Raw genomic sequence first — 26,841 nt, 5'->3', positions numbered from 1 at the left:
AGCAGCATAGTTAGAGGGCAGCAAAACCAAACCAGCAATTAAGTGGTCAAATAGCTTGTCTCCCTAGCCAAGGACAGAAACAGGGGTGAGGAGATGGTAGCAGCCATAGCAAATACCACAAGAAATTTGGAGTACAAGATTGCTAATAACATGGAGTATAGAGCATGAAGATATCTAAATACAATCTAAAATGAAGGGGCCAGAGAGATGGCTCAGTGGTTCAGAGCACTGGCTACTGTTCCAGATGATCTGGGTTTGATTCCCAGCATACACAAGGTAGCTTAACCATCCTTCACTCCAGTTCCAGGCAATCCAGTAACCACTTCTGACCTCTGAAGGCACCAGGCATTCACGTGGTGCAAAGACATAAAAATGTGAAATAATTACAATTCATGTGTATTTAATTGGGCTATTCAGTTTAACTCTACCTAAAATAGCTAATAATATGCTTTTATTGGGGAAATTTAATCTAAGAGGAGAGTAAGATAAATTTGCCACTGTTTACAAAAGTAGAGTAAGAAAAAAAAATCAAGATTTCTCTTTGCTTTTTTTCAAAGCATTTTCTTAATACCTCTAAATACTATCTATCGTTCCCACCTTGTTGTATGCCTGCTTGCTTCACCACAGAGACTATGTATTATTATGTATGGAGTGGAGTCCAGGAATTTGGAATTTAGCTCCTGTACCAGAGAGGAACAGGGTTGTATTTTTTGTTGCACAGTTTTCAAACAGGACAGAGGCACAATACAGGAGTGACTCATCTCACCCCCTAGGCAACAGGTTCCTCTTTTTGGATTTGGAGACTTTTCAGTCTTTTAGCAATGTCCAGCTCTTTGTTGAAAAACTAAAATATTTCAAAGAAAGAAAAGCCGTGGTGCATCTCATTGTATTGATCATTAAAAGTTAAATAAATAATACTAAACATTTTGGGAATATGTATTGTGTTCTAAAGCTTCCTATAAACTTACATGGTCACTTATTACCTTAAGCATGATAAAAAAATTTTGTTTTGTTTTTTTGTTTTTTGTTTGTTTGTTTTTTTGAGACAGGGTTTCTCTGTGAAACAGTCCTGGCTGTGCTGGAACTTACTCTGTAGACCAGGCTGGCCTCGAACTCACAGAGATCCGCCTGCCTCTGCCTCCCGAGTGCTGGGATTAAAGGCATGTACCACTTCCGCCTAGCTTTATTTTTTAATTTTCAATTTTTAATTTTATTTTATGTGCATTGGTATTTTGCCTGCATGTGTGTATGTGTGAGGATGTTGGATCACATGGGACTGGAGTTACAGAAGTGAGCTGCCATATGGGTGCTGAGAATTGAACCCGGGACCTCTGGAAGAGCCGCCTGTGCTCTTAATCGTTAAACCATCTCACCAGCCTGCATGATAAGAATTTTTTATCTCCTGTCTTAGAAAAGAAGAAAAAGTACTGAGAGGTTAAAAACTTCATTTGGAAGTGACTTAAGAGTTGATCCTGGGCACTTTGGCTATGTATGCTCTCTAAAGGAAGTAGCATTTGAGTTAGACCTTGAACAACAGGTAGAATCTTCTTTACTTTTTCTGTTTTGTGAGTGTGTGTGTGTGTGTGTGTGTGTGTGTGTGTGCGTGCACGCGCACGCGCGTGCGCGCACGTAGATGTAACCAACCATCTTATTAAATAAGAAACACAGAGCCAATACAGAGATGAAAGCCAAGAGGTCAGAGCAATAGCTAAGAGCTAGAAACCCTACCCTTCACTGTCGCTGTTGTCCTACCTCTCCGAAAGAGAGCTACTTCCTGTGTATCTGTCTTTTTATAGTGTTTCTGTTCTGCCTTCTCATTGGTTGTAAACCCAACCACATGACCGCCTCATCACTGCCTGTCTGTACAGACCTCCAGGTCTTCTATGGTTGGTATTGAGATTAAAGGCGTGTGTCTCCATGCTGGCTGTATCCTTGAACACACAGAGATCCACCTAGCTCTGCCTCCCAAGAGCTAGGATTAAAGGCGTGCACCACCACCACCCAGCTTCTGCTAAGGCTTGCTATTAGCTATGACCCCCAGGCAACTTTATTTATTAACATACACATCACATTTTAGTACAAATAAAATATCACCATCTGTGTGTGTGTTTGCATGGCTGTGCATGTGCACAGGCAGAGGCCGGAGGTTGATAGCAGGTGTCTTCTTCAGTTTTTTTTTCCATCTTTTTGAGATGGGAATCTCTCTCTGACCCTGTAGCTGATAACTAACTTGACTAGACGGGCTGGCCAGCCAAGCGTAGACTCTCCCACTGTCCCAGTGCAAGAATAACAAGGCTTGTTGCTGCACCCAGTGTCATTGTTGTTCTTTATGTGGGTGTTGGAATTGAACTCATGTTCTATGCTTGCACAGTAAGCAGTTTACTGACTGAGCTACCTTCTGGTCCTCCCGCTTCCCCCTGCTCTCCCCTTGCCCTTCTGAGACAATATCTTACTTCATAGCCCAGCCTGCCTCATATGCTCCTCCTCCTTTCCTTTTGTGTGCTGGGATTACAGTTGTGTGCCACCACAACTGCCAGATATTCTCCTTGTCTTCTTTTTCAGTGTTGGAATCCAACACGGGGCCTTGTAGATGTTGGGGAAGAAGCACTTTACCACTGACCTGCATCCTCAGCTATAATCTTCTTAGGGAGAGGCTTTGGGAAGGGCATCCCGTGTGAAATGAATGTTATTTGGGAAAACAAGAAAGAGCTGGGCCTGACTGAGTTGTTATATTTAGGAAAGTAAAAGGTCATATGTACTTCAAACTTAGTATTTCCAAGAAATTGGACAGTATAAAACAAATTGCCAAAAGAACATAGATCTCTGGTCTTTGGATGTTTATCTGTTATTTTTTTCAAGTCTAACTCCTGTACCTCTGCAAACCTTCTATTTATGAAGTAAAGAATTGTAGCCAAAGTTACAAGTAACTGGGTAATAACTAAAGTTATGTTTGACCACACCTCACTCTGCGTTCATGCACCACTATCTTGTGAAGTCTTGTAAGTATGAAATAACAGGGATGATGTCCAGCTCCTGATTATAGGATAAGATTTCACTCTCGTGTCATTTCATGGAGTATTAGTGTATATATATTATACACTATATTATATATACTATATATTATATATCTACTATATATATAATATATATATATATATATATAATTAAAATAGAAGAAATTAAATCCAAATCCTACTAAATACATAGAGACCACACTGAAATATTTGGTGTTACATTCTGGCTTATCTAAGGTACCATGATCAACCTAACTATGGTAATATTGAACGGCCACCATTTTTGCTCTAACAGTTAAATTGCTATTAGCACATCTGGAGTTAACGTGGAGTTAATCTAGAAAAAGAAAAGCATTGTTCAACTATGAGAGAGGACAGTAGTAGTAATTACAGTATTGAGTTAACACTTGGGTAGATTATTACTGAGAGAAATCTAAGGATTGTCATGGTTCAAAATGGAGAACCCGTGCTGGTAACTTGAGAGTAACAAAATGGAGAGAGGAATTCCTTGAACCAAACCAATGACTCGTTACAGTGAACATTTGCAAGTAAAGCTGATTGGACAAAAGGGCGTATACACTGTGACACATCACTCCCAATGCCACCAGGATGAACGAAGAGGTGTGGGAGGGGCGGCAAAGATGGAGGAGTAAAGTGGTTTGTTTGTTTGTTTGTTTGTTTTGTTTTATTCTGTTTGTTGGCTTGCTCTGTTTTGTTTTGATTAATTTTTTTTTTTAATTTTTCTTTTGCGGTGGGCCTCTGCAGAGGGGAAGGGAGAATATGAGGAGAGAGACTGAGAGGCGAGCAGAATTAGGGTTCACAATGTGAAATTCCCAGAGAGAAATTATGTTTAAAAAAAAGAAAGAAATGAAAAGAAGAGAGGAATTTGGAGACTATTTGATTTAGTTCACATTTCCCTTCAAGCTTCCAGTCCATAGAATTGTCTTTGAGGGAATAAGCATGCTAAAAGGAGATCCTGTAACAAGTGTGTGTGTGTGTGTGTGTGTGTGTGTGTGTGTGTGTGTGTGTGTGTGTGTGTGTGTGTGTGTGTCTGTAGGGGAATAAGCACATTAGCAAGAGATCCTGTAATAATGTGTGTGTGCACGCACGTGTGCAAGTGCATGCTTTTTGCTTCTCTTCCACAGTTTTGAAGAAATACGTGGGAAATACTCACCAAAAACCATGTTGAGACAGCGAAAGAATCTGCCGTGCATTGCCCCGCTGCTGACCACGGTGGAGGAGACTCTGAACACCGTGTCTGCCCAAGTCCGAGGACACATTCCTGAATGGCTCAATGGCTATCTACTTCGAGTTGGACCTGGGAAGTTCGACTTTGGAAAGGATAAGTAAGCCTAGATTTTGGAGAACAATTTGGGCTTTGTGGTGTGGTTTGATTCTATGGAGCATGCATTTAACTCTCTTTCTTCTCTGAGGTGATTATTCTATCCCTTTGATTATAGATAGGGAAATTGTTGCTTAGAGGAGGGGAAAAAAGTTGTTTTTTTGTCTTTGTTTTAAACCATTTTGCTCCCTCACCCCCACGTGAATTGTGAATTTGAAGTTCTCGTTGGGTTTATGCCCAAGGGAGCCATGCAAAGATCTCTTCGAGACTACTGAGATATTTCACCACAAGGTCCTGAAGGAAAGGTACCGCCTTCACCTCCTACCTCTTTCTCTGCCACCCTGAACCTCCCAGACACAGTGACTTCTTTCAGTTCTTCATATTTTTACCCAATATCTTGGCATTGATGCTTTGTTACCTGTTTTCCCTCATCTCTCAGGCCTGATTTTTGTCCTTTTGATGTCAACTCAAATCTCACTTCCTTTAATGCCTCCTGTGACTTCTAATTCTAAAAACACCAAGACTGACTGCATTACCAGTTTTCTACATAGCACTGTTGTTGCTAGTGTCTGTTTGCTCTGTTGGTTTGTTTTTTAAATGACTTATTTCTCATATATTTTATTTGTATGAGTGTTTTGCCTACTTGTAAGTATATGTGTCAAATATATGCCTGGTGCCTGCAGAGATCAGAAGAGGATATTAGATCCCCAGAAACTGGAATTATGGGTGATTGTGAGCCACCATGAGGGTGCAGGGCACTGAACCCATATCCTAAGAGCAACAGGAACTATTAACCACTGAGCCAACTCTCCAGCCTTGTTTGTTTTTCTTCGTTTATGTGTGTTAGCTATGTTTCTCTGCTAGGATGTAAGTTCCATGAGGGCAGAAATGCTTCCTAATTTATCCGTATGTTCCCAATATCTTGATCAATAGCCTGTACCTAGCTAGATAGCACTCAATAGGTAGATACACTGGGTGAAAACCCAGTCAGTCTTTAGAATATCATTTCTTTGGGTGTCTGAGGTATATGAGATAATGGGCAGATATGTCTACTGCTAATTGCAATTCTTTTCTTATTGAAATTGTTTTTTATTTATTTATTTTGTTTTATGTATATTAATGTTTTCCTTGCATGTATATATGTGTACCATGTGCATGCCTGGTGCCCAAGGTCAGAGGAGAGCATCAGATGCCCTGGAACTGAAGTTACACATGGTTGTAAGTTACCATATAGTTCTGAAACTTGAACACAGGTCCTCTGCAAAAGCAACAAGTGTTCTAAACCATTAAGCCATTTCTCCAGGTCCCCAGATGATGGCAATAAAAAAAAAAGTCTATAGAAATAGCTGAGGAGACTGGCAGGGAGTAACATAAGATTTCTAAAAGAGGCTGTGTTGGATAATCCATGCCCACCCTATCCCATCCCAGTGACCTTGCTATAGTTCAATTTTTTTCATGTAAAAATTTCCAACATTTAAAAATATTACAGAGCAGATTACTTCCAAGCCATATGCATATCTGCCCATTTGGATGAATGGAAAACCACCTCTTGTTCTTGAACAGAATGACAGCATTTTAAAGGTGCATTTTCCATTATTTGTAAACACATTATGATATTAATAAAAATCCCAACAAGCTATTTCAGGAAGTTAGACTAATATCAAAGTTCATATGCAGAAATAAATATGCAAGAATTATCAAGAACACACTGAAAATGAAAATTGTTAGTGCTTTACAAGGCATTAAGAGCACTGTAAATTCTCTACTGTTCAAACATTATGATGCTGTTCATGAACAGGGAGCAGATAACAGAACAGGAAGCCCAGAAACAGACCCACAACTTACCAAACTGAGCATCTGATAAAGATGGCATCTGAAATCATGAGAATAAAGGGACTTCTTTTTCCCTACATTAAAAAAATGTGATAAAATTTGTAACATGTAAGCTTTACATCTTGACCATTTTAATTGTACAGTTCAGTAGTGTCATGTGTATTCACATTGTGAAACATTTTCAAAATTTTCTCATCTTGCAAAATTGGAACTAACCAGTTAAGCAGCAATTTGTCATTTTCTCTGTCCTCCAAGTCCATTAACCAACCTCATTCCTGTTTTTATAAACCTGAATATTTTACTTTTCATTTTAAAGTACATTTATTGAGTGTGTTTAATTGTGTGCACATACATGTGTACATGTTCACATGCCATGGCATGTATGTGGAGGTCAGAGGACAACTTTCAGAAGTCAATTCTTTTCCATTGGCCATGTGGTTTCTGGGATCCAACTCGGATCATCCAGCCTGGCCGCTGTGCTTGTAGCCACTAAGCCAGCTCTCTGGCCCCTTGCCTACTTCTAATGTCGTACATAAGTAGACCCTACAGTGTCTGTACTTTCATGACTAGCCTGTTTTACTTAGCATAATGATCCTCCAGGTTCATCTGTGCTGTGACATATGATAGCGTTTTCTTCCTTTTTAGTGCTAGGTGATAATATGATGTGTATTGTAGAGGAGGCAAAATTTTTCTCATCATCTTGTGGTCTTCAGTAGTCCCAAGAATTAAATCAACAATTGGGAAGATTAATAGTGTGTGTGTGGGAAGTCACATAACTTCTACTTGCTAATGTTTGTATGTACTTGGGAACCCATGTAAGAAAAATGAGAAGCAGTTGAGTGTGGTGCAGGCCTATAATCTAGTACTTGGGAGGCTGGGGCAGGGTGATCACAAGTTTAAAGTTAGCTTCATTTACATAGCAAGTTCAAGGCCTTGTTTGGTTATATAGTCAGACCCTGACACAAACAAGCAAACAACACACACACACACACACACACACACACACACACACACACACACACACACTGGGGGTGTGCTGGAAGGGGAGAATCATTTAATCTAAAGCCTGGGTAGTAGTAGTTGGACCAAGAGGAGTAAATTGTGAGAATGTGGCAAGGGTTGGAGTTGGGGCAGTTAGTTGTGGGAAAGTGAGTGTTCTGTTAGCCAGGTTATCCTGTTCTCTCTTTGCTTCACCTCCCTGTCTCCAGGTGCAGGGTGTCTCTCTTCCTTCTGATACAGGGAGGCCATCTTTCATGAGGGAGTTCCATTTCCCACTTTTGGAAAGAAAATAGAAGGCCATAGTGCTCGTCTGCCGCGGCTGATCCTCAAGTGTTTCAGACTCAGAATAGTGTGTCAAAGTGGCATATTTGGGAGTACCAGGCATGAACCTCTACAATTGGTTTGTTTTTAGTCATCAGTTGATGCTTTCATTGCTTCTGTCTTTTGGCTCTCGTGAGTAATGTTGACTTGAGCCTGAGTGAACGAAGACCAGCCCTGATTTCAGGAACCATTGTCTTTTCAGACAACGATGCTAACCTTCCTTGCCCATACTGATGCCATCAAGCATTTAATCTGTCAAACTTAGGAAAGAAAGGACCACATAAAAGCTCTTTTGTTTGTTTGTTTATTGCTCTTTTGAGAGAGAGGTTTAGCTCAGGATGGCCTCAGACTCATAGTCCCCCTGCATCTACCTTTCCAGTGTTGAGATCACAGATATGTATCATTATACTGGCTGTGATAATTTTTTTTTTTTCAAAACAAAGCTACATTTTTTTTTTTTTTTGCTTACAGGTTTTTGATGTTCCATGTTTTAATTTTATTTTTACATGTGCCATGGCATATGTGTGGAGGCCAGAGGACAGCTTGCAGAAGTCTGTTCTCTCCCTCCAGCCTCTGGTTCCGGGGATTCAAGTCAGGTCATCAGGCTTGGTAGCAAGCACCTTCACCCTCTGTACCATCTTGCTAACCCTGCTCCATCACTTTGATAGACAATTTCTAGTATAATCATGAGGCCAAAGTGATGATGCAAAAAGTAAAATTGAAAAAAACTATAGTAAACAGAAAACTTAATGCATTTAGGATTTGAGGATGAATGTTTCTTCTTAGGAACTTGTTCTGATTTAGAAAATGCCAAGCTTCCTCTGTCCTCCTCGTCATAGGGGGAAAAAGCAGAAACATCTTAGGCCTGACCACTGTAGGGTTTTCCTTCAGCGCATTGGAAAGTGAGCTTTTTGACAGGGGTTCAGAATCACAGGGCCGGGGTTAGGAGAATGCAAGCTGCCCTTCCCTGTTGTAGCCCAGGGAATTCAGAACACTGTCATTCCTTAATTTCAAATTCTCTGAGTTCTATAATTGGCCCTGGGAACACACACCACTTGCTTATCTTTATATTTGGATGGCAGAGAGATCACTCCACCCCTCATTTTGACCCCATGCTCTCCTTACTCATAAGTTAGTTCCTGTTGTTTCCTCTCTTTGCAGATACAATCACTGGTTTGATGGAATGGCTTTGCTTCACCAGTTCAAAATGGAGAAGGGCACAGTGACATACCGGAGCAGGTTTCTCCAGAGTGACTCATACAAGGCCAACAGTGCTGGAGATAGGATTGTGATCTCAGAATTTGGCACACTGGCTCTTCCTGACCCATGCAAGAATATCTTTGAACGTTTCATGTCAAGGTTTGAGGCACCTGGTAAAGAGCCCATAAAATGGCAGTGATCATCATTTAATCAGTATCTATACAAATAGAAATCTTGAAAAATATACATTTTAAAAGTATATTTTTATTTATGTTCATGTGTCTATGATTGTAGTTGTCCTTGAGGGTCAGAAGAAGTTGTTGAATCCCCTGGAGCTGGAGTTACAGATGGTTGTGAGCTGCCATGTGGGTGCTAGGAACTGAATTCAAGTCTTCTGGAAGAGCAACATGTACTCTTAAGTTTTGAGACATTTCTCCAGCCCTTGAAAAATACACTCTTGTGTGTGTGTGTGTGTGTGTGTGTGTGTGTGTGTGTGTGTGTGTGTGTGTATGTGTGTGTGTGAAAGAGAGGGGGGCATTGAAAATTTCTCCCTCAGAGCATGTGCTTACTGTCTGCTACCTGATTTCAGTCATGACTGACAACACCAATGTCAACTTCGTACAGTACAAGGGTGACTACTACATGAGCACTGAGACTAACTTTATGAATAAAGTGGACATTGAAACTCTGGAAAGGAGGGAAAAGGTAATGTGCAGGCCCCAAATGAATAGAATAGATCCCAATTTTTTTTTTTTCTATTCAAAGTCCCTTGAAGAATCTAGATAGCCAAGGAAGAAATCAGAGGCTCGCCTCCACAGAAATAAAGACACCCATTAATTTAGGCTACCGTCACCCTCTGCCAGGATTATAATGCTTGTGGGGCTGGTTTTCCTTAAAGATAATCCCAAATTCCTACCTTAGTTTTAACATCACAAGGCCGGGGTTGAGGGAAGTAGCCTTGACAGGCTCATGTTCTTCCTAGGCACAGTAACTATCAGATTAGAAGTTGTGTAGGCCCGTATTGCCTTGGCACATTAATTAATACAATTTCAGGACAACTCTGTTGTTGATACAGTGTCTGCTCTGTAGCTCAGCTTGGCCCACAACTCACCATGTACCTTAAGCTGGCTTTTAACTTGTGATCCTCCTGCCTCAGTCTCCCAAGTGCTGGGATTACAGTTGTGTTCCACCACCTCAGACTAAAATTTTAATTTTATTTTTGATTACAATTGTTATGCTTATTTTGAACTTTGCCATGATACTAGATAAATCTGTACAGATGTTTTTGTTGGTGGCTGTGGTACTGCTGGCTTTTATTGTTTTGTTTTTGCATCTGTTTCTTTTTTTTAGCAGGAAAAGTAATTTTGATTTCTCAGAGGTTCCTCATATCACACTTTTAACATAGATGACATGCTTCTGTTATCTATGCTAATTTATGTTAATAAAGATCTATTGTGTATCATTTACAATTCTCAAGTAGTCTTAAACCTGCAGGTGGACTGGAGCAAATTCATTGCTGTGAATGGAGCAACTGCACACCCTCATTATGACCCAGATGGAACAGCATACAATATGGGGAACACCTATGGGCCAAGAGGTGAAGTGAGGGTGCAAGTATTTTTAGATGTACTTAGGAGTATACTGTTTCCCCAAGTGCCATTATGTTTAAAATGTAAACAGGAACTATCACTTGAAAGGTTCCAAAGAGGTATTACTGAGGTTAAAAGACATGGTTTATCATTAAGTATGTGTTCTGTTGACTTATTGTACCTATGCTTGGCAACTGATTTCCTATATGTCTTTTTCAGTGTAACTTACACTTTTATGTTCCATTATGATTTTTGGATGTTATAAGCATTGAAGGCGCATATCTCTTGAATATGAACTTTAAAGACATACTATATTGTAAAAACAAAATGTAAAATGCTACAGAAAAGGAACGTAGGGAGGGCCCACTGTCTATCACACAGAAGTAACTAACAAAGTAAGTCAAGGCCATAGCTGTATGGCATATGCTATACCCCATATTGCTGGTCATCTACACAGTTCCAAACCTGCTACCAATCTCCTCTAGAATGTTCCAGTAGCTAGTAATTACAGCTTATGTTTATTGAGTGCCTAAGATAGGCTAGGGATAAGCATATTTCTTGTTTCCTTCTTTAATCTGTACACGCCAACTCTCAAAGTATACAACTCGATTATCACCTCCATTTTACAGATGAGGCCAGTGAACCCTGAGGATGTTTAAGTCATTTACTTGAGCCAATTTCCATGTCTCTAAGCCAGACCTGAAACCAGGCCTGACTTTAAACACAAAGGCTTGCTGTAAGTCATTCTGTTGGCCCCTTTTATTAGGTTTCTGTCCCGACTCCAGAAGGCTGTATTGTTATTACTTAGCATCTTGTCTCCACCCAGTCACCATTTCTCCCTCCACTTACTCAAGACCTTTAAAATGATACACCCACTCTCTCAGGGAAGGCAAATTTGCATTCCTGTTTTTGAGAGCATGTTGTCTCTGAACAAGAGTATGTTAGTTGAGAGTGTTAGATATTTGTGACTATCTACCTTGACTATTGTTAGACTAGTGTCTACAGTAAATGAAACATGTTGTGGTTGTGGTATACCTTTGGTGAATAGTCGGCTCTGTGGATAGCTCCTCCATAGGTCTGTATCTACACATATGAGTGTCTATGAAGATGGATGCTGAAGTTTTAGTTTTATTGGCTTAGGTACAGATAGGGCGTCCTGAATACGCTTCCATCTAGCTTCTTTTCTTTAAAGCTGTTCTAGGAAACAGTAGAAATCCTTCCAATGGATATAGTGATGTGTGGAGACCATGTGGACAAAGGACAAGCTGTGAGAGTGAGTTCTTGCCTTTTACCATGTGTGACCTGGGGATGGAAATCAGGTCATCAGACTTGGTGGCAAGTGCTTTTACTGACTGAGTTATGTTGCCAGCCTTCAGTGACCTTTTCAAATCTATCTATATATTGGATTCACTGGGGAACCATACAGTTAGCTGGGTTTTGCCCTCAAAGATCAGAATTTAGTTAGTCTCAACATCACCTAAATCTGCTAAATCAGGACCTTTGTCCTAACAAGACCACTGGTTTTTATGTACATGAAAGCCTACATGGGTAGGTTTTCTGTTTGTTTTGTTCCATCCATCACTTTTTAGTCATTAAAAAAAAAATCCACTTCTTATTAACTCTATTGACCAAGTAGTTTATTTTGAAACTTACTTGTAATTTGGAAAATAGCGTTCTTAGTTATATATCTTAAAATAGTCACTAGATCATCAGTCTCAACCTTACTGCATCTAAGAATCATCTAGAATGCTCACTATCAGGATAGACCACAGACACCATCCATCTTTAGGGATTCTGGTTCAGCAGAAGTGAGAATAGGCCAAGAATCTGCACCTCTATGGATCCCAGGGCATCTTGGTGCAAGCAGTCTCTAGGTCTAGCTGAGAAATGCAGGCACCAATCAGGACTGCCCCTGCTTGTTACTTTACCTCAACTTCCTGTTTATACAAACTCCTGGAGACTGCCAGACTCAGACACTGAGCAAGGCAGCTCTCTTTCACATTCCTCACCGGATTAGAAGCTGGTCTTGCATAATTCCTTCACAATGCCTTCTGTGCTCTGTAGTTAGAACAGTTCAGTGACTAAGTGTTTAAATTCAGTGAATTGGGTAATCCAAGTGCCAGCACTGGGGATCTTTTTATACTCTAATCCTAACAGCAAACCTGCTTCTGTTTTCTCATTGGATTATCTGGTTCACTGAGAAGGTTTTGAACTGGAACTCAATGCATATGTAAATTGCAGGGAGCCTGAATACCTGGGATACATTTGGATACATAATACTTTTGATTGTAATTTTTAAAATGCCTGCAATTATCTACTTTGAAGAACAAAAAGGTGTAGGAAAGGGACTAAGGAATCAATGGGCAAATCATAGTAAAGCTTTAGCCTTTTCAGATATTTTATGATCCTCTTTACAAATTAGCAAAAATTCTTTAAACATTTTATCAACCCAGTTAGTTTTTAACACTTAAACTATGTTCTTCGTATTAACCCATCACTGTTCTTGTCTATTTTTTTTTTTTTCTGTCACTGTTCAAAACATGATGTTTCCTATTTTGAAGTGGTCTCTCAAAACTTGTCTTTATCTCCACCTTGGACATCTGCAACAGGTAATTTGTACCTGTTGCTCACTCGGTGTTTTTACCAGGATGTCAACAAGCATTACAAAACCAAACCTTTGATCTTCTCTGCTGAACTCTCTAAAAATGAGTCTTCCTCGTTTTAGTTGATGGTAGCGCCATCCTTCCAGTCGCTAATGACAACTTTGGAATCATTCTTCATGTTTCTCTCTTACACCTACACCCAATTAATCAAAAGAATCATCTGAGCAATGCCCTCAAAATATCTTCAAAATCCAACTACCTCATGCCATCACTTCCATGGCCACCCATCTATTTTTGAACCACAGTATTCTTACAATTAAAATTATCAAACTAACCTCTTAATTGATTTCTTCAATACTTTCTTCACCTTACTTTTCCGTGTTCTCAGCATAGTGGCCAGGTTGACCTCTTACCCCATCCACCTCTCTAGACTCATCTTTTAGATTCTCCTTCTTAGCAGACAGGACTACGCTGGCCCCTTTGTTGTTATTTGAACACTACAAACTGTTCCTGGCTGCGTATGCACTTTCCTCTGTCTGGAATGCATTTCTCCTAGATGCTCTCAAATCTCTTCCTCACCTTCTTCAGGTCTTCACTTGAATGGTATCACCCCAGACTACCATATTCAAAATGGCAAACAGGAATGCCTACCCATACACAATCACTGCAGCCCCCATTTCTAGCTTGTTTACATTATAGTTCATATCACAATCAGATGCATTGCATTTTTGCTCATAGTTTTTTTTAAGAATTTGAGTTAGAGATGAATAGATTTTTGTCTGTTCTGTGTACTGCTGTGAGTTTGAAATACAGTATTTAGACTTTTTAGGACAGTGTTTGGAATATGACTAGTGACCAGTAAATGGCTGCAGAATAAATGAACCAAGAAGAAAGTGTTACTTATTTTGTTCCTTAAGAATAATGGAGATTGTGAAATTCCATGTTATATAAGTTCATCATGTCTTAGACTGCAAATTATAATACCAGGAAGATAATTTAGTATCACCTAAATATTTATTTGTTCACTGAATAACTTCATAAACGTGTGGTATTAGTTAATCTATCAATAACTATTTATAGCATGCTTGCTAAATACCAAGCCCTTGCAAGAGCAAGGGTTATTTCATTTTAGAATGTATATAAAAACGGTAAAGGGAGAAATTTTTGTTGTTCAGGTTCTTGCTATAATATTATTCGGGTTCCTCCAGAGAAGACAGGGCCTGGGGAGACGATTCATGGAGCACAAGTGCTGTGTTCTATCACTTCTGCTGAGACTATGAAGCCTTCTTACTACCATAGCTTTGGTAAGTCTATGGATGAGGCCAGTTGCCCTGGGCTCTGAATTAATATTGCTGTATCACAAAGATTAGTTTTGACAAGTACCATGTTGATCACTTATCAGAGTGTTACAGTACTGAGGTCAAGATTGCATTAATACCAGTTAAGTGATTCTGTTTAGCCCTGTACTCCTTATGCTAGCCTACAGATTGCTTGAAGAGACATGGCTTCTTCATGTAAGTAGTTCCTAGAAATATAAATTGATAATGAAAAATTTGAGTCAGTATTAAAATCCTAAAATAATAGTCACACATGAAAAGGCCTTGACTATTTCATGTGTGTGTGTGCGTGTGTGTGTGAACCTTATATTCTGTATAGATTGTTTCAGCCTTTAAAAATAATGTTTTGTTAACTTTTGAGATGTTTTAGCCTTTATTCAGAACATTTACTTTACATATTGTAAATTGTGATAGCCAAAATACTTCTAGGTCTTCACTCCCAGGGTGTACAGGAAAAAGACTAAGGAGTAAATATACTGAGCATGGATGGCACTTTAATATTGTTCTGCTTTCTGTTATCCTTAAACCAAAACAACTTAAAATGAAAAAAAAAAAAAAAAAAAAAAAGCAAAGCCCAACTAAGGGCATTAACCCAAGTATTCTTAACAGTTCTCTTTTCTATGCAGAAACAGGAAATATGTCCAGTTGAGCTGGGAAACAGCCAAGTATTTCTGGGTGGTGTTTACTTAGGTCAGCAGTAACATGCCAGTTTTCAGACGGGTCCTCTCACTGCCACATTTCAGTTCACTCTAGTTTGCCAAGTAACATTTTATTCTTTTCTGGAAACTTTTAGGAATGACAAAAAACTACATAATCTTCATTGAACAGCCTCTAAAGATGAAACTGTGGAAAATAGTCACTTCTAAAATCCGGGGGAAGGCCTTTGCTGATGGGATAAGCTGGGAGCCCCAGTATAACACACGGTTTCATGTGGTGGATAAACACAATGGACAGGCTGAGTATCTGAGCATATTTATAATGAAAGGGTATGCCCTGAAGGTGAATTCCACAGGGCTGACTCTTCACCTTCATACATTACTTTTAAAGACATTTCTAATTAGGGGTATTATTTCCTTTTTCTGGTTGGATTGTCTGCTAATTAATTAATTAGCACAATGGATGCTGCATGTTGGGAAACTGTGAGGAATGTTTTTACCCCTCCAACTGATTGAATTAAAAGGGCACAGGAAGCTCTCATCACGGGTTTTCTCATGCCAGAAAAGTGCAGAGGGGTGCAGTTTATGCACAGCTCTTTCGTCACTTCTGGAACGGCAATTTGAAGCTTAAAGTAGCTGCTTCTGGGACTTGGTGTGCCAATATCATAGTCCCACTGAAGTCCAGCATGTCAGGCTGTGTATCTTCTTATAGTCCCCATTAGTAATGGTGTCATTGTACTTGTCTATGTTTATCTCTAAGAAGATAGCGTCCTAAATTTAATTTTCCTGATTTCATTACAAAATTATTTGAATAATGAGTGTATTTTTCAGTCATTCACTTAATTTATAATAAGCATCCTAAGCAACAGTATTTTCTATTAATCTTGTAATTAGAGTCTAGGACCTGTTTATCCTGTAAAACATTAGGCCACACATTTCAGGAAGGCTTTTAAATTAGTCACAACAATAGATTGGTTTGTGTCAGACGGCCTGAGTTCACTGATTAACGTGAAATGAGCTTCCTTAAATCATTTGCTTTTATATACTGATTTTTCTTCCATTGTACCTATTGACCACGGCATGGAAGTTGGGGGTGGGGATTCTTCTAATTTGAGCTTTGTAGATTTATTCCTGAAAGGGGACGACAGAAAGGAGGGGAGGGAAGGAGAAGGAAAGAAACTGAGTGTCTTTCTAATTGTTTGTGTGTCCTGCAGACCCTCCCAGGAGTGTATTACAGCAACCCTTTTGTTACCTTTCATCAAATCAACGCCTTTGAGGACCAGGGCTGTATTGTGATGGATCTGTGCTGTCAGGATGATGGGAGAAGCCTGGAAGTTTACCAGCTACAGAACCTCAGGAAAGCCGGGGAAGGGCTTGACCAGGTAGGTAAACATCTTGAACTCCTCTGCCTTCTGAGTGCTGAGGTTAAAGGTGTGTATCACCATGCCAGGCATTAACATTTTATTTTTTTAATTTTTGTTTTATTTGGTTATTTCAAGATAGGGTTTCTCTATGTAGCTTTGCGGCTTTCCTGGAACTCACTTTGGAGACCAGGCTGGCCTCGAACTCACAGAGATCCGCCTGCCTCTGCCTCCCGAGTGCTGGGATTAAAGGCGTGCGCCACCACTGCCCGGCTAACATTTTATTTTTAAAGATGTTGCTTGCTGTATATTAATTAATGGACTGTTACAGAGCAGACTTAGGGTTAAAGAAAAAAAGCAAGCTGAAAGCATGGAGCTTTCCCCATGTATTCCTCTTCCCTAGTTTCTCTGATATCGATATTGTAAACTCGGGTTTATGTATTGTTATTGTACGTATGCATATGTGTGGTGTATGTGCGTGAGCACGGGTGACACAGCACACAGTGAAGGGAGGGAAGGCAGAGACAGTTGTCAGGAGTTGGTTCTCTCCTTTCCCCGTGGGGTCTGGCGATTGAACCCAGGCTGTGGGGCTTGCGCAGCAAACCATTTTACCCCTTTGTTGTTGTTGTTTTTCAAGACAGGGTTTCTCTGTGTATCCACGGCTGTTCTAGAATTCCCTCTGTAGACCAGGCTGGCCTCCAACTCAGAGACCTGCCTCCTGAGTGCTGGGATTAAAGGCGTGTGCCGCCGCCGCCGCCGCCGCCGCCGCCGCCGCCGCCGCCGCCGCCGCCGCCGCCGCCGCCGCCGCCGCCGCCGCCGCCGCCGCCGCCGCCGCCGCCGCCGCCGCCGCCACCTGACCTAGATTTTTTTTAAAAGTGTATATTTTGTTAGATTAGGGAAGTTTTATTTTTACTAAGAATTTTGGTCATGGATAAATGTAGCATATCATATTTTTTTCTCACCATTGAGAGTACCACATGGATTTTATCCCTTTTTTATTAATGTGATGAAGTATATTGGTTCCTTCTTTTAAAAAGTGTTTAAACTAGGTATGGTGGCAGATACCTTTAATCCCAGCACTTGGAAGGTAGAGGCAGTCGGGTTTCTGTAAATTATAGGCCAGTCTGTTTTCATAGTGAGTTTCAGGCCAGCTGAGGATACAGAGTGAGATTCTGTCTCAAAAGAAAAAAGGAAAGTTTAAACTGAGCCTAATGGTTCAAGCCTGTAATCCCAGCTTGAACTGGGGGGGCTGAGGCAGGGGATTCTGGGAATTCTGGGAAGCCACCAGTCTCTGCCTCTCATTTCCCAGTAGAAGCTGGGTTATTATAGATGTCTGTGCTATGCAAACATCTAACTGGGATTTTATATGGATTCTGGGAATTCAAACTCAGGCCCTCATGCTGTGTGACAAGTGCTCTTACCCACTGAACCACAGTCCTGCATCAATATTTGTTGTTTTTATTAAAAGTAATAACTCTACTAATAGGTGTGGGGTGGTATCTGTGGTTTTGATTTACATTTCTCAAATGACTAACGTCGTTGAGCATCTCACTAGGTCCTGAGGGGAAGGAGTTGCCTCTAACACTTGGTCCATCTGCAGGTCCTTTCCCTCCTAAATCTCAGCCTCGTTGTCCTCCCTGGCCTTTCTAGCTCATCATTGCCTCCAAACACTTATTTTTAAACATTTTATCCAGACCTTTTCCCCTTTTAGTTCTTCTCAAAGGAATGGTTGATTCATACCACCTGACCCAACCTTAAATGTCTTTTTGTTTAGCTAAGGTTTTACAAAAGAAAGTGGTGTTGATAAAATGTCATTTTTATTTTTATTTTATTGAGACATGATTTCTCTGTGTTGCCCTGGCTGTCCTGGAACTCACTTTGTAGTCCAGGCTGGCCTCAAACTCAAGAGATCTGCCTGCCTCTCTGTCTGCTGAGTGTTGGGGTTAAAGGCATGTGCCACTACCACCCGGCTAAAAAGTAATTTTTAAAGAGCCAATCCTTTATAAAGTTTAAGAATAATATTCTAGAGGTTTCAAAAAAATTCAAATAAAGAACAGCATTGTATTTTACTCAGAGAAAACATTTCTGTGTGGGATGGAGGTGACATGGGGTAGGTAGGTCAAGGAATGGTACAGTTTGTTCTCTGTCTCACAGTATTTCAAGAGAGAACAGTGTGCTTAAAGCACATGGTCCCAGGAGCTGTGCATGTTTCCTTTGCGTCTTCTGCTTAAACACCATCTCAGTATACAGACTGTCTGGAGTGTTCCTCTGATCACCCATAGCATCAGCAGTTCACCAGGAGAACTCACAAGACTTAGCACAACAGCAAAGTGCGCACAAAGAGAAGGAGCTGGAGGAAGGCAGGCTCCAGCGGGCAATTCTCTACTAGTGTAGTTGCACAGGACACATAGAAAGAACTGGTCCTGACACCGTGTGAGACCTGTCAACTTCCTGGGAAGTTCACAGACCTGGTTGTTCAGGGTCACACTGGGAATCAGTCATGTAGGCAATCCAGCCAACATAAGTAACCTCGGGTCCTGAAGTTCTAGACCCCTAGGAGAACTCAGATATTATTTTTTTTTTTTAACTGAAATCTTGGGTCTTATACATGCTAGGCAGGCACTGTACCATTGAGCTGCATCCTTAGCCCCCAGGTATTCCCCCCCCCCCCCCCCCCCCCCCCCCCGCACCACCACCACCAGGGTATCTCTGTGTAGTTTTGGTGCCTGTCCTGGATCCCATTATGTAGCCCAGGCTGGCCTCAAACTCACAGAGATCCTCCTGGCTCTGCCTTCCGAGTGCTGGGACTAAAGGTGTGCACCACCGCCGCAAGCCACCAAGGTTTTCTTTTTAAGTAATATCATTATCATGAACTATATTTATTGACTACACAGTGCCATTCAAGGCTTCACATACTCTTATCAGATACAGCAGTCTAAGAACTCAGTGTCGAGGAGCCAGCTAAGGGTTAGTCTTGGAAATTGACCTTCTCAAGAATGTGTGGGGTTTGAGCAATCCTAGCCTGCTAAACTGGGCCTTCTCTGAATCAGCAAACATGAAAAAGGGACCTTCCCTTGTTACAGTCTAGTCCCTGGGACCTTTGACTATATAATCATTTGTTTATTGGAGGCTAATTAATAACTATTTAATTTTATAACTACTATTCCACCACTAGAATGCAAATTTCATGAAGTTCAGTGTTGCATTCCCGGTATCTGAAACAATACTTAGCTTACAACAGGCGCTCAATAAATATTTGTTGAATGAATGAATTAGAATTATTATTTGCACAATTCTAGTAATGACTGGATTTAAGTCACTGGTTTCTTATCCTAGGGATGACATTTCCCCATCTGTTTATTTCTCTCTTCTGAACAGGTCTATAATTCAGTGGCAAGATCTTTCCCTCGAAGATTTGTTTTGCCCTTAGATATCAGTGTGGATGCCCCTGAGGGGAAGAACCTTAGTCCACTGTCCTATTCTTCTGCCAGTGCTGTGAAACAGGGTGATGGAAAGGTAAGCTCCCAGCGGGCACCAGACTAAGGGCTGGGTTTTAGTGACATTAGTCTTGGGCTCTTCTCCAAATGTTCGGTGCCCAGCAGGTTTCATAATAGTTGGCTGAGCTTGGGTGAGGTCATGGAGACTTGTTTGCACAAGAGTCACAGAAACTGGGTGGGATGGACACTGTGTTTGGCTATACCTTCTCTGCTCTGAGCCAGATATAGGCAACTTGCCAGTGGTTGTGGAAGGTGTGAGCTTCTAAGGTTGACCGGACCATCCCCACCTTCTGGAGACGCTGCTTTTCCCACGAGAATTTTACTGTGCAGCTCTGGGTGCCTTACTTTTAGCAGAATACAGAAGCACTCTGCCTCCTGTGGCATTTGACGTAGTCACAAAGCCTGACAATGTTATCTGCATGTGCACACACACTGTGGAAAGGGGAACACTATGAAACATGACGTAGAACTGTGGTTCTCAGATCCTGTCACCATGTACAGAGTAGTGTGCCCTTACACTAGAGAAATGAAAGAGAAGTAAGAGAAAGTAAAGAGAGTTAAGCAGCCACTTTTAATCCTTTGGGGATCTCTCTTAGATCTGGTGCTCTCCTGAAAATCTACACCATGAGGACCTGGTAGAGGAAGGAGGGATTGAATTTCCCCAAATCAACTATGGCCGGTTCAATGGCAAAAAGTATAATTTCTTCTACGGCTGCGGCTTCCGGCATTTGGTGGGGGATTCTCTGATTAAAGTTGACGTGGTGAACAAGACACTGACGGTAATGGAAATCTCCTTTCTCACTTTTTCCAAGACCTGCTCTGCCCTTTGAATTATTTCTGTTTTGTTTAAAGTAGTTCCTCAGATGTATTACTTTTCTTAAAAAATTTTACTGTCTGTTTATTTTATGTGTATGTGTTTGTGCCCGACTGTATTATGTGCACCACGTGTGTGCAGGAACCTGTGGAGGTCAGATGAAGGCATCTGATCCCCTGGAGCTGCGGTTACAGGAAATTGTGTGCTGTTGTGTGGGTGCTGGGAAATGAACCTGGGTCCTCTGGAAGAACAGCCAGTGTTCTTACTGCTGAGCTGTCTCTGCAGCCCAGTTCTTTGGGTTCTTTAATATTTCAACAGCTTAGCTATTTTCCTAAGTTTGAGAATCATGAATCACTTAAGCAAGGGGTTGGTTTCCTATGACAAATCTCAAGGAAAGCCAAAACTTGGGAAACTAATGGTAAAATTGATGTCATTTTTTTGGGAATAATTATGGGGTGAAGGCTGTAGTGACCCCTATATTTCAGGTTGATGGGAAATTATATGAGATGGTGATCTAGAGGCAGCAGAGGCTCCTCTTACCTACATTCAGAAGATCCTGTTAATGCCCAATTTATGCTGTCAGTGACAAACGCTGTGGACCGCTTGCTTCCCACTCACCCTCACCTTTCATCAGATGCCTTCTGTGTGTGTTGGGGGGACTTGCAGGTTTGGAGAGAGGACGGCTTTTACCCCTCAGAGCCCGTTTTTGTTCCGGCACCAGGAGCCAGTGAAGAGGACGGTGGGGTTATTCTTTCTGTTGTGATCACTCCCAACCAGGTAAGTTCATTTGCCTGCCCCTGACCATAAAAACGCAGCACTAGTACATCGGAGCATGATGTGGAGTGACGCAGCCCACAATCTATTTTGATGCCTTGTGGCATCTTCTCTGTCCTCTTCCCCTTTTTACTGTGTATATATCCCCCACTTTAAAAGTCATAGTCCATACTTCTCAAAGTCCTATTTGTAAAATCATAACCCGTGGTGTCTTCAGAGGCATTTGTTATATACAAAGCACTTTCATACATATTATGATAATTATTATAAATTATGAAATACTATTTTATTCATGTGGAATTTGTTACTTCTAGAAGTTGCAGGTGGCTTGCATCTGATTTCACGGTGGTAAAGCCAGTGTTTAAATCATCTGGCTTCTGGCCTGATGTTCATACCACCATCCATGTTTCTAATTTCAGTGAACTGACCTAAAAAACTCCAGTATCACAAGCCCTGGCTAGCATCTCAGTAATGCTACTTACTGACTTGTCTGAGCAATCTTATAGCAAATGTGTTCTCCTCAAGCACCAGCTTTGATCAATTATTAGTGGCACCTGGGTGTGGGGTTCTGCACCCTTTAATGGTTTAGGAAAAAAAAAAAGAGTGCTGTGATCAATTAGTAATGTCTGCTATGGGCTTATTCCATGAACTTAACACTCCAGTAATTAGGTCAGCACCAATCTCAGACTGACTTACAACACTGACATTTGTACGGCTCCTAAGTAACACAAAGTAGCAGCATTTCTAACTTGAGAGAAATAATGTCCGCGTATTTTACAAGATTAGAAAGGGTCAAGCAAAAATATTGTTAGACTCAAAGCCATCTTATGAAGAGAATTGGCACAAACAACCTTATCTCCTTGCTTACGGTGTGAACTTCTTTAGTCACGGTGTTTCTGTCCAGGTCTGCAACTGGGCAAACACTTAGTGGGTGGCTGGGTGAGGCGTAGGCACTGGGAACCTGAGGAAGACGTGCTTTCGTTGTTAGCAAGGTTAGCCAGTGGAGATGGTTTCCAAAGGAAGACGGAACTTCAGTGTTGCACTTCCTTTTCTAGAGTCAAAGTAACTTTCTCCTTGTCTTGGATGCGAAGAACTTGACAGAGCTGGGGCGAGCCGAGGTACCTGTGCAGATGCCTTACGGGTTCCACGGCACATTCGTACCCATCTGATGGCACAGCCAGGTCTGAGATTCAGGTTCCAATGAGTGCACTCTGTACAGAAGAGAAAACAGCGGGTCCCACCCAAAACTGCTGTAGTTTGGACCTGATCCCGACCCCTGTGAGCTCGTATTTTGAATAGTTTGTTCCCAGCTTGTGGCACTATTTTGGGAGGCTGTGGGAACGTTCGGGGATGAGGGACCAGCTTTTGAAGCCCCTGGTTCTCTCATGTCCTCTCTCTGCTTCCTGCCCACGACAATGTGAATGGCCTTCACTCCGTGCTCCCCACCTTGCTACAGATGGGGTGCTCCACCATGCCCCCCCCCACTGTGGTGGACTGTGACCTTGAAACTGTGAGCCAGAAACCGTGAGCTGAAGGAAATCTTTCCACCTTGGGTTGTTCTGTCAGTTTGGTTTGGTTTTGCAGCAGCAGTAAAGTAACCCCAAACTGGATATATTGTTTTACATTTCTATTAAAAACATAATTTGTGAGGCAGTTATGGTCTGCTGTGTTTTTCATGCCATTTTAAAGGATTTATTTTATGTGTATGAATGTTTTACCTGCATATATGTATGTGTACCACATGCATGTCTGGTGCCCGAGGAGGTCAGAATGGAGTATCACATCCCCTGGAACGGGAGTTACAGATGGTTGTGAGCTACCATGGGGGTGCTGGGAACTGAACCCAGGACCTCTATGAGAGAAACAAGTGCTCCTAATCACTGAGCCATCTCTCCAGCCCCTTTATATGTTTTAAAAGGATTTATGTGTCTGTGTGTGACTGTGCGTGTGGTATGTATATGTGAGTACAGGTGGAGACTGATAGGAGTGCTGGGGGTCTGTCTCACTCGGGTTCCTGCAAGAGCAGAGTGCATGCTCTCACTGCTCAGTGAGCTCTTCAGCCCTGGCTTTAGATTATCGTAGGGCAAGCATCAGTATACTATTTACAGTTTTTATGTTATTTGTTGTTACTGTATGTGTGTCTGTGGACAATGTATGTATATGTGCAGACATGGAGGCGTAGGGAGGTCAGAGGACATCTTTCTACAGTGGGTTCTCTCCTTCACCTGGGAACTTCCGGGCAGTGCTCCACTCTGTTTTCCATCCCCACATCGGATGCTGGGATTATGGACACAAGGCATTGCATCTGGCCTTTTGTGGGTTGTGGATCAAACTCAGGTCATCAGGGTTATTCAACAAGCATGTTTACCCTCCGAGTCACTTGTAAGCCCTGGGGGATGTTTTGAAGGTAGTCTACATGTATTGAACATGCTTTTCTCTACTAAAAGAAGACATGGAAAGGGGCTGGTGGGCGGGGCTGGCGGGGCTGGCAAGAAGGCTCACCAGGCAAAGGTGCTTGCAGTCCAAGCCTGATGACATGGGTTTGGTTCCTGGAACCCACGTAAAGATGGAGGGAGATAGTTGACTCCACAAAGTTATCTTTTGACCCCATATATGTGCTGTGGCACTTGTGCTACCCGACCCTGCCACACACAAACTTTGAAAAAGGAATACACACAAAAAGAATAAAATTAGGACATTACCACTACCACATTGGTGATCAGAGGCCCTGGGAGAAGAAATACAAATAGTCAAGGATAGTAGACTCAGAGCAGTGGTTCTCAACCTCCCTAACGCTGCGACCCTTGAATACAATCCCTCATGTTGTGGTGACCCCAACCATAAAATCATTTTTGTTGCTTCTTCATAACTGTAATTATGCTACTGTTGTGAACCATAATGTAAACATCCGTGTTTCCCAATAGTCCCAGGAGATCCCCGTGAAAGAGTCATTGGACCCCCTCAAAGGGGTCGCGACCCACAGGTTGATAAACACTGGCTTAGAATCTAGACCAGCACCTTGCTCTCTCCAGGTCTGTAACAGGTCACGGTCTGTGTGTTACAATTGGCCCTAAGGTGTTTGGGACAAGAAGCTAGTGCTGTCATGTTTGGTGGCCTCTGGACTGGGTCTTCCTCAGATGCCTGTGGCAGACACTGTCCATTCACTTCCGTTTTCCTCTTAAAGACCACCCACTACTATCCACATCTCTCCCCCAGCTCAGTCCTCAGAGGTGGTGGTTTTGAGGGAGATTGCTAAATGCAGGCATTTATTCAAATCTCCAGATAGATAATCTTCCAGGGGTTGATGAAAAGCAGGAGGCTCTTTATTTAATTGGGCAGCAGGTGGCAGTAGAGACCACATAATCTTCACAGTTCTAAGCCCTCTGTTTTTTACTAATAGCAGTCAAGTGAACCTCATGCTCCCAGAATGCCTTGTTCCCTTTCTTTCAGTTGCCCTGAGGTTGAACTTTAATCTTAGATCAGTTATACTGCCCAGGACCCTTCTACCTGTTCACTGTTCCTGAAGAAGTCCTCCAAGATGTGATTTGGACACCTGTTAACTTACAGCTAGGTCCATGGAATGTCAGTTTCTTCTTTTAATTTCTGTAGGGGTTATTCCGAACCCTATTAACCCTTTCCTCCCCAGTGAAGTGTTCCTTATATATAAATGCCTTGTGTAGAGGATTGCACCACATGACAGTAACTAATAAGACCTAAGTCCCATGTGAGGTTTTACGAGAGGCAGAATGTGATGTGTAGACAGAGCTAAGAGTGTGGAAGCCAAGAAACTTGAGAGGCTAAGTCCCTTGATGTTCACAGAAGTCCACAGGAGGAAAAGCATTCTTATATTTCCTCAGACAAAACACAGAGGTTTAATATATTCTGACTAGACATGGAGGTTGATGGAGTCTCTGACTTCTGGGAAGGACACAGATCTGAGGCATCTTTCTTCTGCATATGAACCTTTACTTCATCTCAGTATGGGTGTGATGTTCAGTGTACAAGTGAGAGGAAAGGAAGAATGAGAGGGTCTGCTCCTGGCTCAGCTTTGCCATGGGGAAGCAAGATACAGAACAGAATGGAAGATGGCCAGAACTGATGAGGTGGAGAGTTTGGGCTTTGAGTTTTCTTCTTTCATTTTTTCTGGTATGCATAGCTCCAGAGAGTAGGCCACCACTATCTAAGCAAGCAGGACTCAGTTGTACCCGAAAATGTTATTCAAGCAGTTGGAAATTCCTTTCTCTTGGAGAGGAACTAGATGGGAAGAAAAATGTGGGGTTTCTTTCCCTCTATACACAGAAGAAAAGAAAAACCCATTCACAATGCTTCAACCTAAGGGTATGCAGTTAATATTCTGGACACTTCCTATCTCGAATTCCAAGGCAGCCAGGGATTTGTCACCATGCCTTAAACAAGCCACACCCACATTTCATTGGCTTAAACTCTTCCTCCTGGAATTTATTACTTACCCATCTGTTGGACTCCTTAGAACCCAGCTCAGAACACTTTGTTCTTGGGAGCTTTCTTTTCCCTTTGAGGCAGAATTAGTAATCTTTCCCCCCATTAAAGTGAACTTCTGGACGACAGGGACCATTTTGTTGTTCTGAGGTGCACATGTCTGATACTTAAAGCATTTGGTATTTTGATCTTAGGTGAACACTTTTTAAATTTAAGATTTTCATTTGATGAGTGGATGGGTGATGGCTGTGGGGACTGCCTTGCCAAAGATGTCCATTTGGATTACTTACAGGATTTTATTCTTTTGAGATAGCCTCTGAGCTCACCATTCTCAGATGTCTCAAGCCCCAGTGCTAGGATTACAGATTTATGCTACACCTGACTCTCAGACCGCATCTAATAGACGCCGACCTTTGAGACAAAGGGTCCAAACACAGCCATTGAATGTTGCACAAGAGCAATGGAGATTACACCCGAATGCCTTTCGTTTCAAAGCACTGAAAACCATCAATCTAAAACCAGGATTGGCTTAAGGCTGAGGGCTCTGAAGGGTGAATCTGTTCTCAGGCCTGCGTCTGGTTTGAGAAGGTCATTGCACGACATCTCTCACCTGCAGTGTCACAGTTTTCCTTTATTTCCACTTGAGCTAGTGTTTTACTATGTTGCCTAGAATAGACCCGAACTCCTAAAACCAATCCTCCGGGCTCAGCCTCCAGAGTAACTCTGAAAGCAATGCACTGTTACCCTTGGCTAGGGTTTCCTTTATTTAAAGATACTCCCAATGTGGTACTGGGCTGGGGTGTATCTGATAAGGGCGCCCAGCCACTGGATTTTTTTTTTCTATTCTAACCCAGGGTTGTCAAAAATGGAACGAAAAGGGAAGACACAAACTATCGTGGGCAATTTAAAAATCCAGGCCTCTGCCTCCCACCCACTCACTGCCCCAGTATTTCTGACGGCCTGGCGAAGACTGAACAGCAGGAGGCGCTAGAGTCTGCCTCCAGGAGGACTGAGAGGCTCCGAGCGCCGAAACCACCCGAAAC

At 41.8% G+C, this 26,841-nt stretch overlaps 1 protein-coding gene across 6 annotated transcripts in view; it reads left to right on the top strand.

The window, feature by feature from the left end:
- Nucleotides 1-26,791, top strand: part of Bco2 (beta-carotene oxygenase 2) — a 28,864-nt gene extending 2,073 nt beyond the window's left edge. The window contains exons 2-13 of one of the 6 annotated variants that reach the window (XM_042280896.2): nucleotides 1,412-1,537; nucleotides 4,160-4,360; nucleotides 8,671-8,882; nucleotides 9,299-9,414; nucleotides 10,204-10,306; nucleotides 14,077-14,205; nucleotides 15,032-15,192; nucleotides 16,109-16,276; nucleotides 19,634-19,771; nucleotides 20,349-20,531; nucleotides 21,233-21,343; nucleotides 22,396-22,993. In XM_042280896.2, coding sequence (XP_042136830.1) covers nucleotides 4,197-4,360; nucleotides 8,671-8,882; nucleotides 9,299-9,414; nucleotides 10,204-10,306; nucleotides 14,077-14,205; nucleotides 15,032-15,192; nucleotides 16,109-16,276; nucleotides 19,634-19,771; nucleotides 20,349-20,531; nucleotides 21,233-21,343; nucleotides 22,396-22,509 — 1,599 coding nt within the window. In that variant the 5' untranslated portion in view covers nucleotides 1,412-1,537; nucleotides 4,160-4,196 and the 3' untranslated portion in view covers nucleotides 22,510-22,993. Of the gene's footprint in view, nucleotides 1-1,411; nucleotides 1,538-4,132; nucleotides 4,361-4,469; nucleotides 5,575-8,670; nucleotides 8,883-9,298; nucleotides 9,415-10,203; nucleotides 10,307-14,076; nucleotides 14,206-15,031; nucleotides 15,193-16,108; nucleotides 16,277-19,633; nucleotides 19,772-20,348; nucleotides 20,532-21,232; nucleotides 21,344-22,395; nucleotides 22,994-26,652 lie in introns of those variants that run through there. The other 5 variants (XM_042280897.2, XM_042280898.2, XM_006972357.4 and 2 more) reach the window with 5 other exon arrangements.
- The last annotated feature ends 50 nt before the right edge of the window (nucleotides 26,792-26,841 follow it).

This window comes from Peromyscus maniculatus, chromosome 7 (assembly GCF_049852395.1).
Source record: "Peromyscus maniculatus bairdii isolate BWxNUB_F1_BW_parent chromosome 7, HU_Pman_BW_mat_3.1, whole genome shotgun sequence".
Lineage (NCBI taxonomy): Eukaryota > Metazoa > Chordata > Mammalia > Rodentia > Cricetidae > Peromyscus > Peromyscus maniculatus.
Note: the sequence above shows the minus strand (reverse complement) of the source record. Positions and strands in the feature narration are given on the sequence as shown.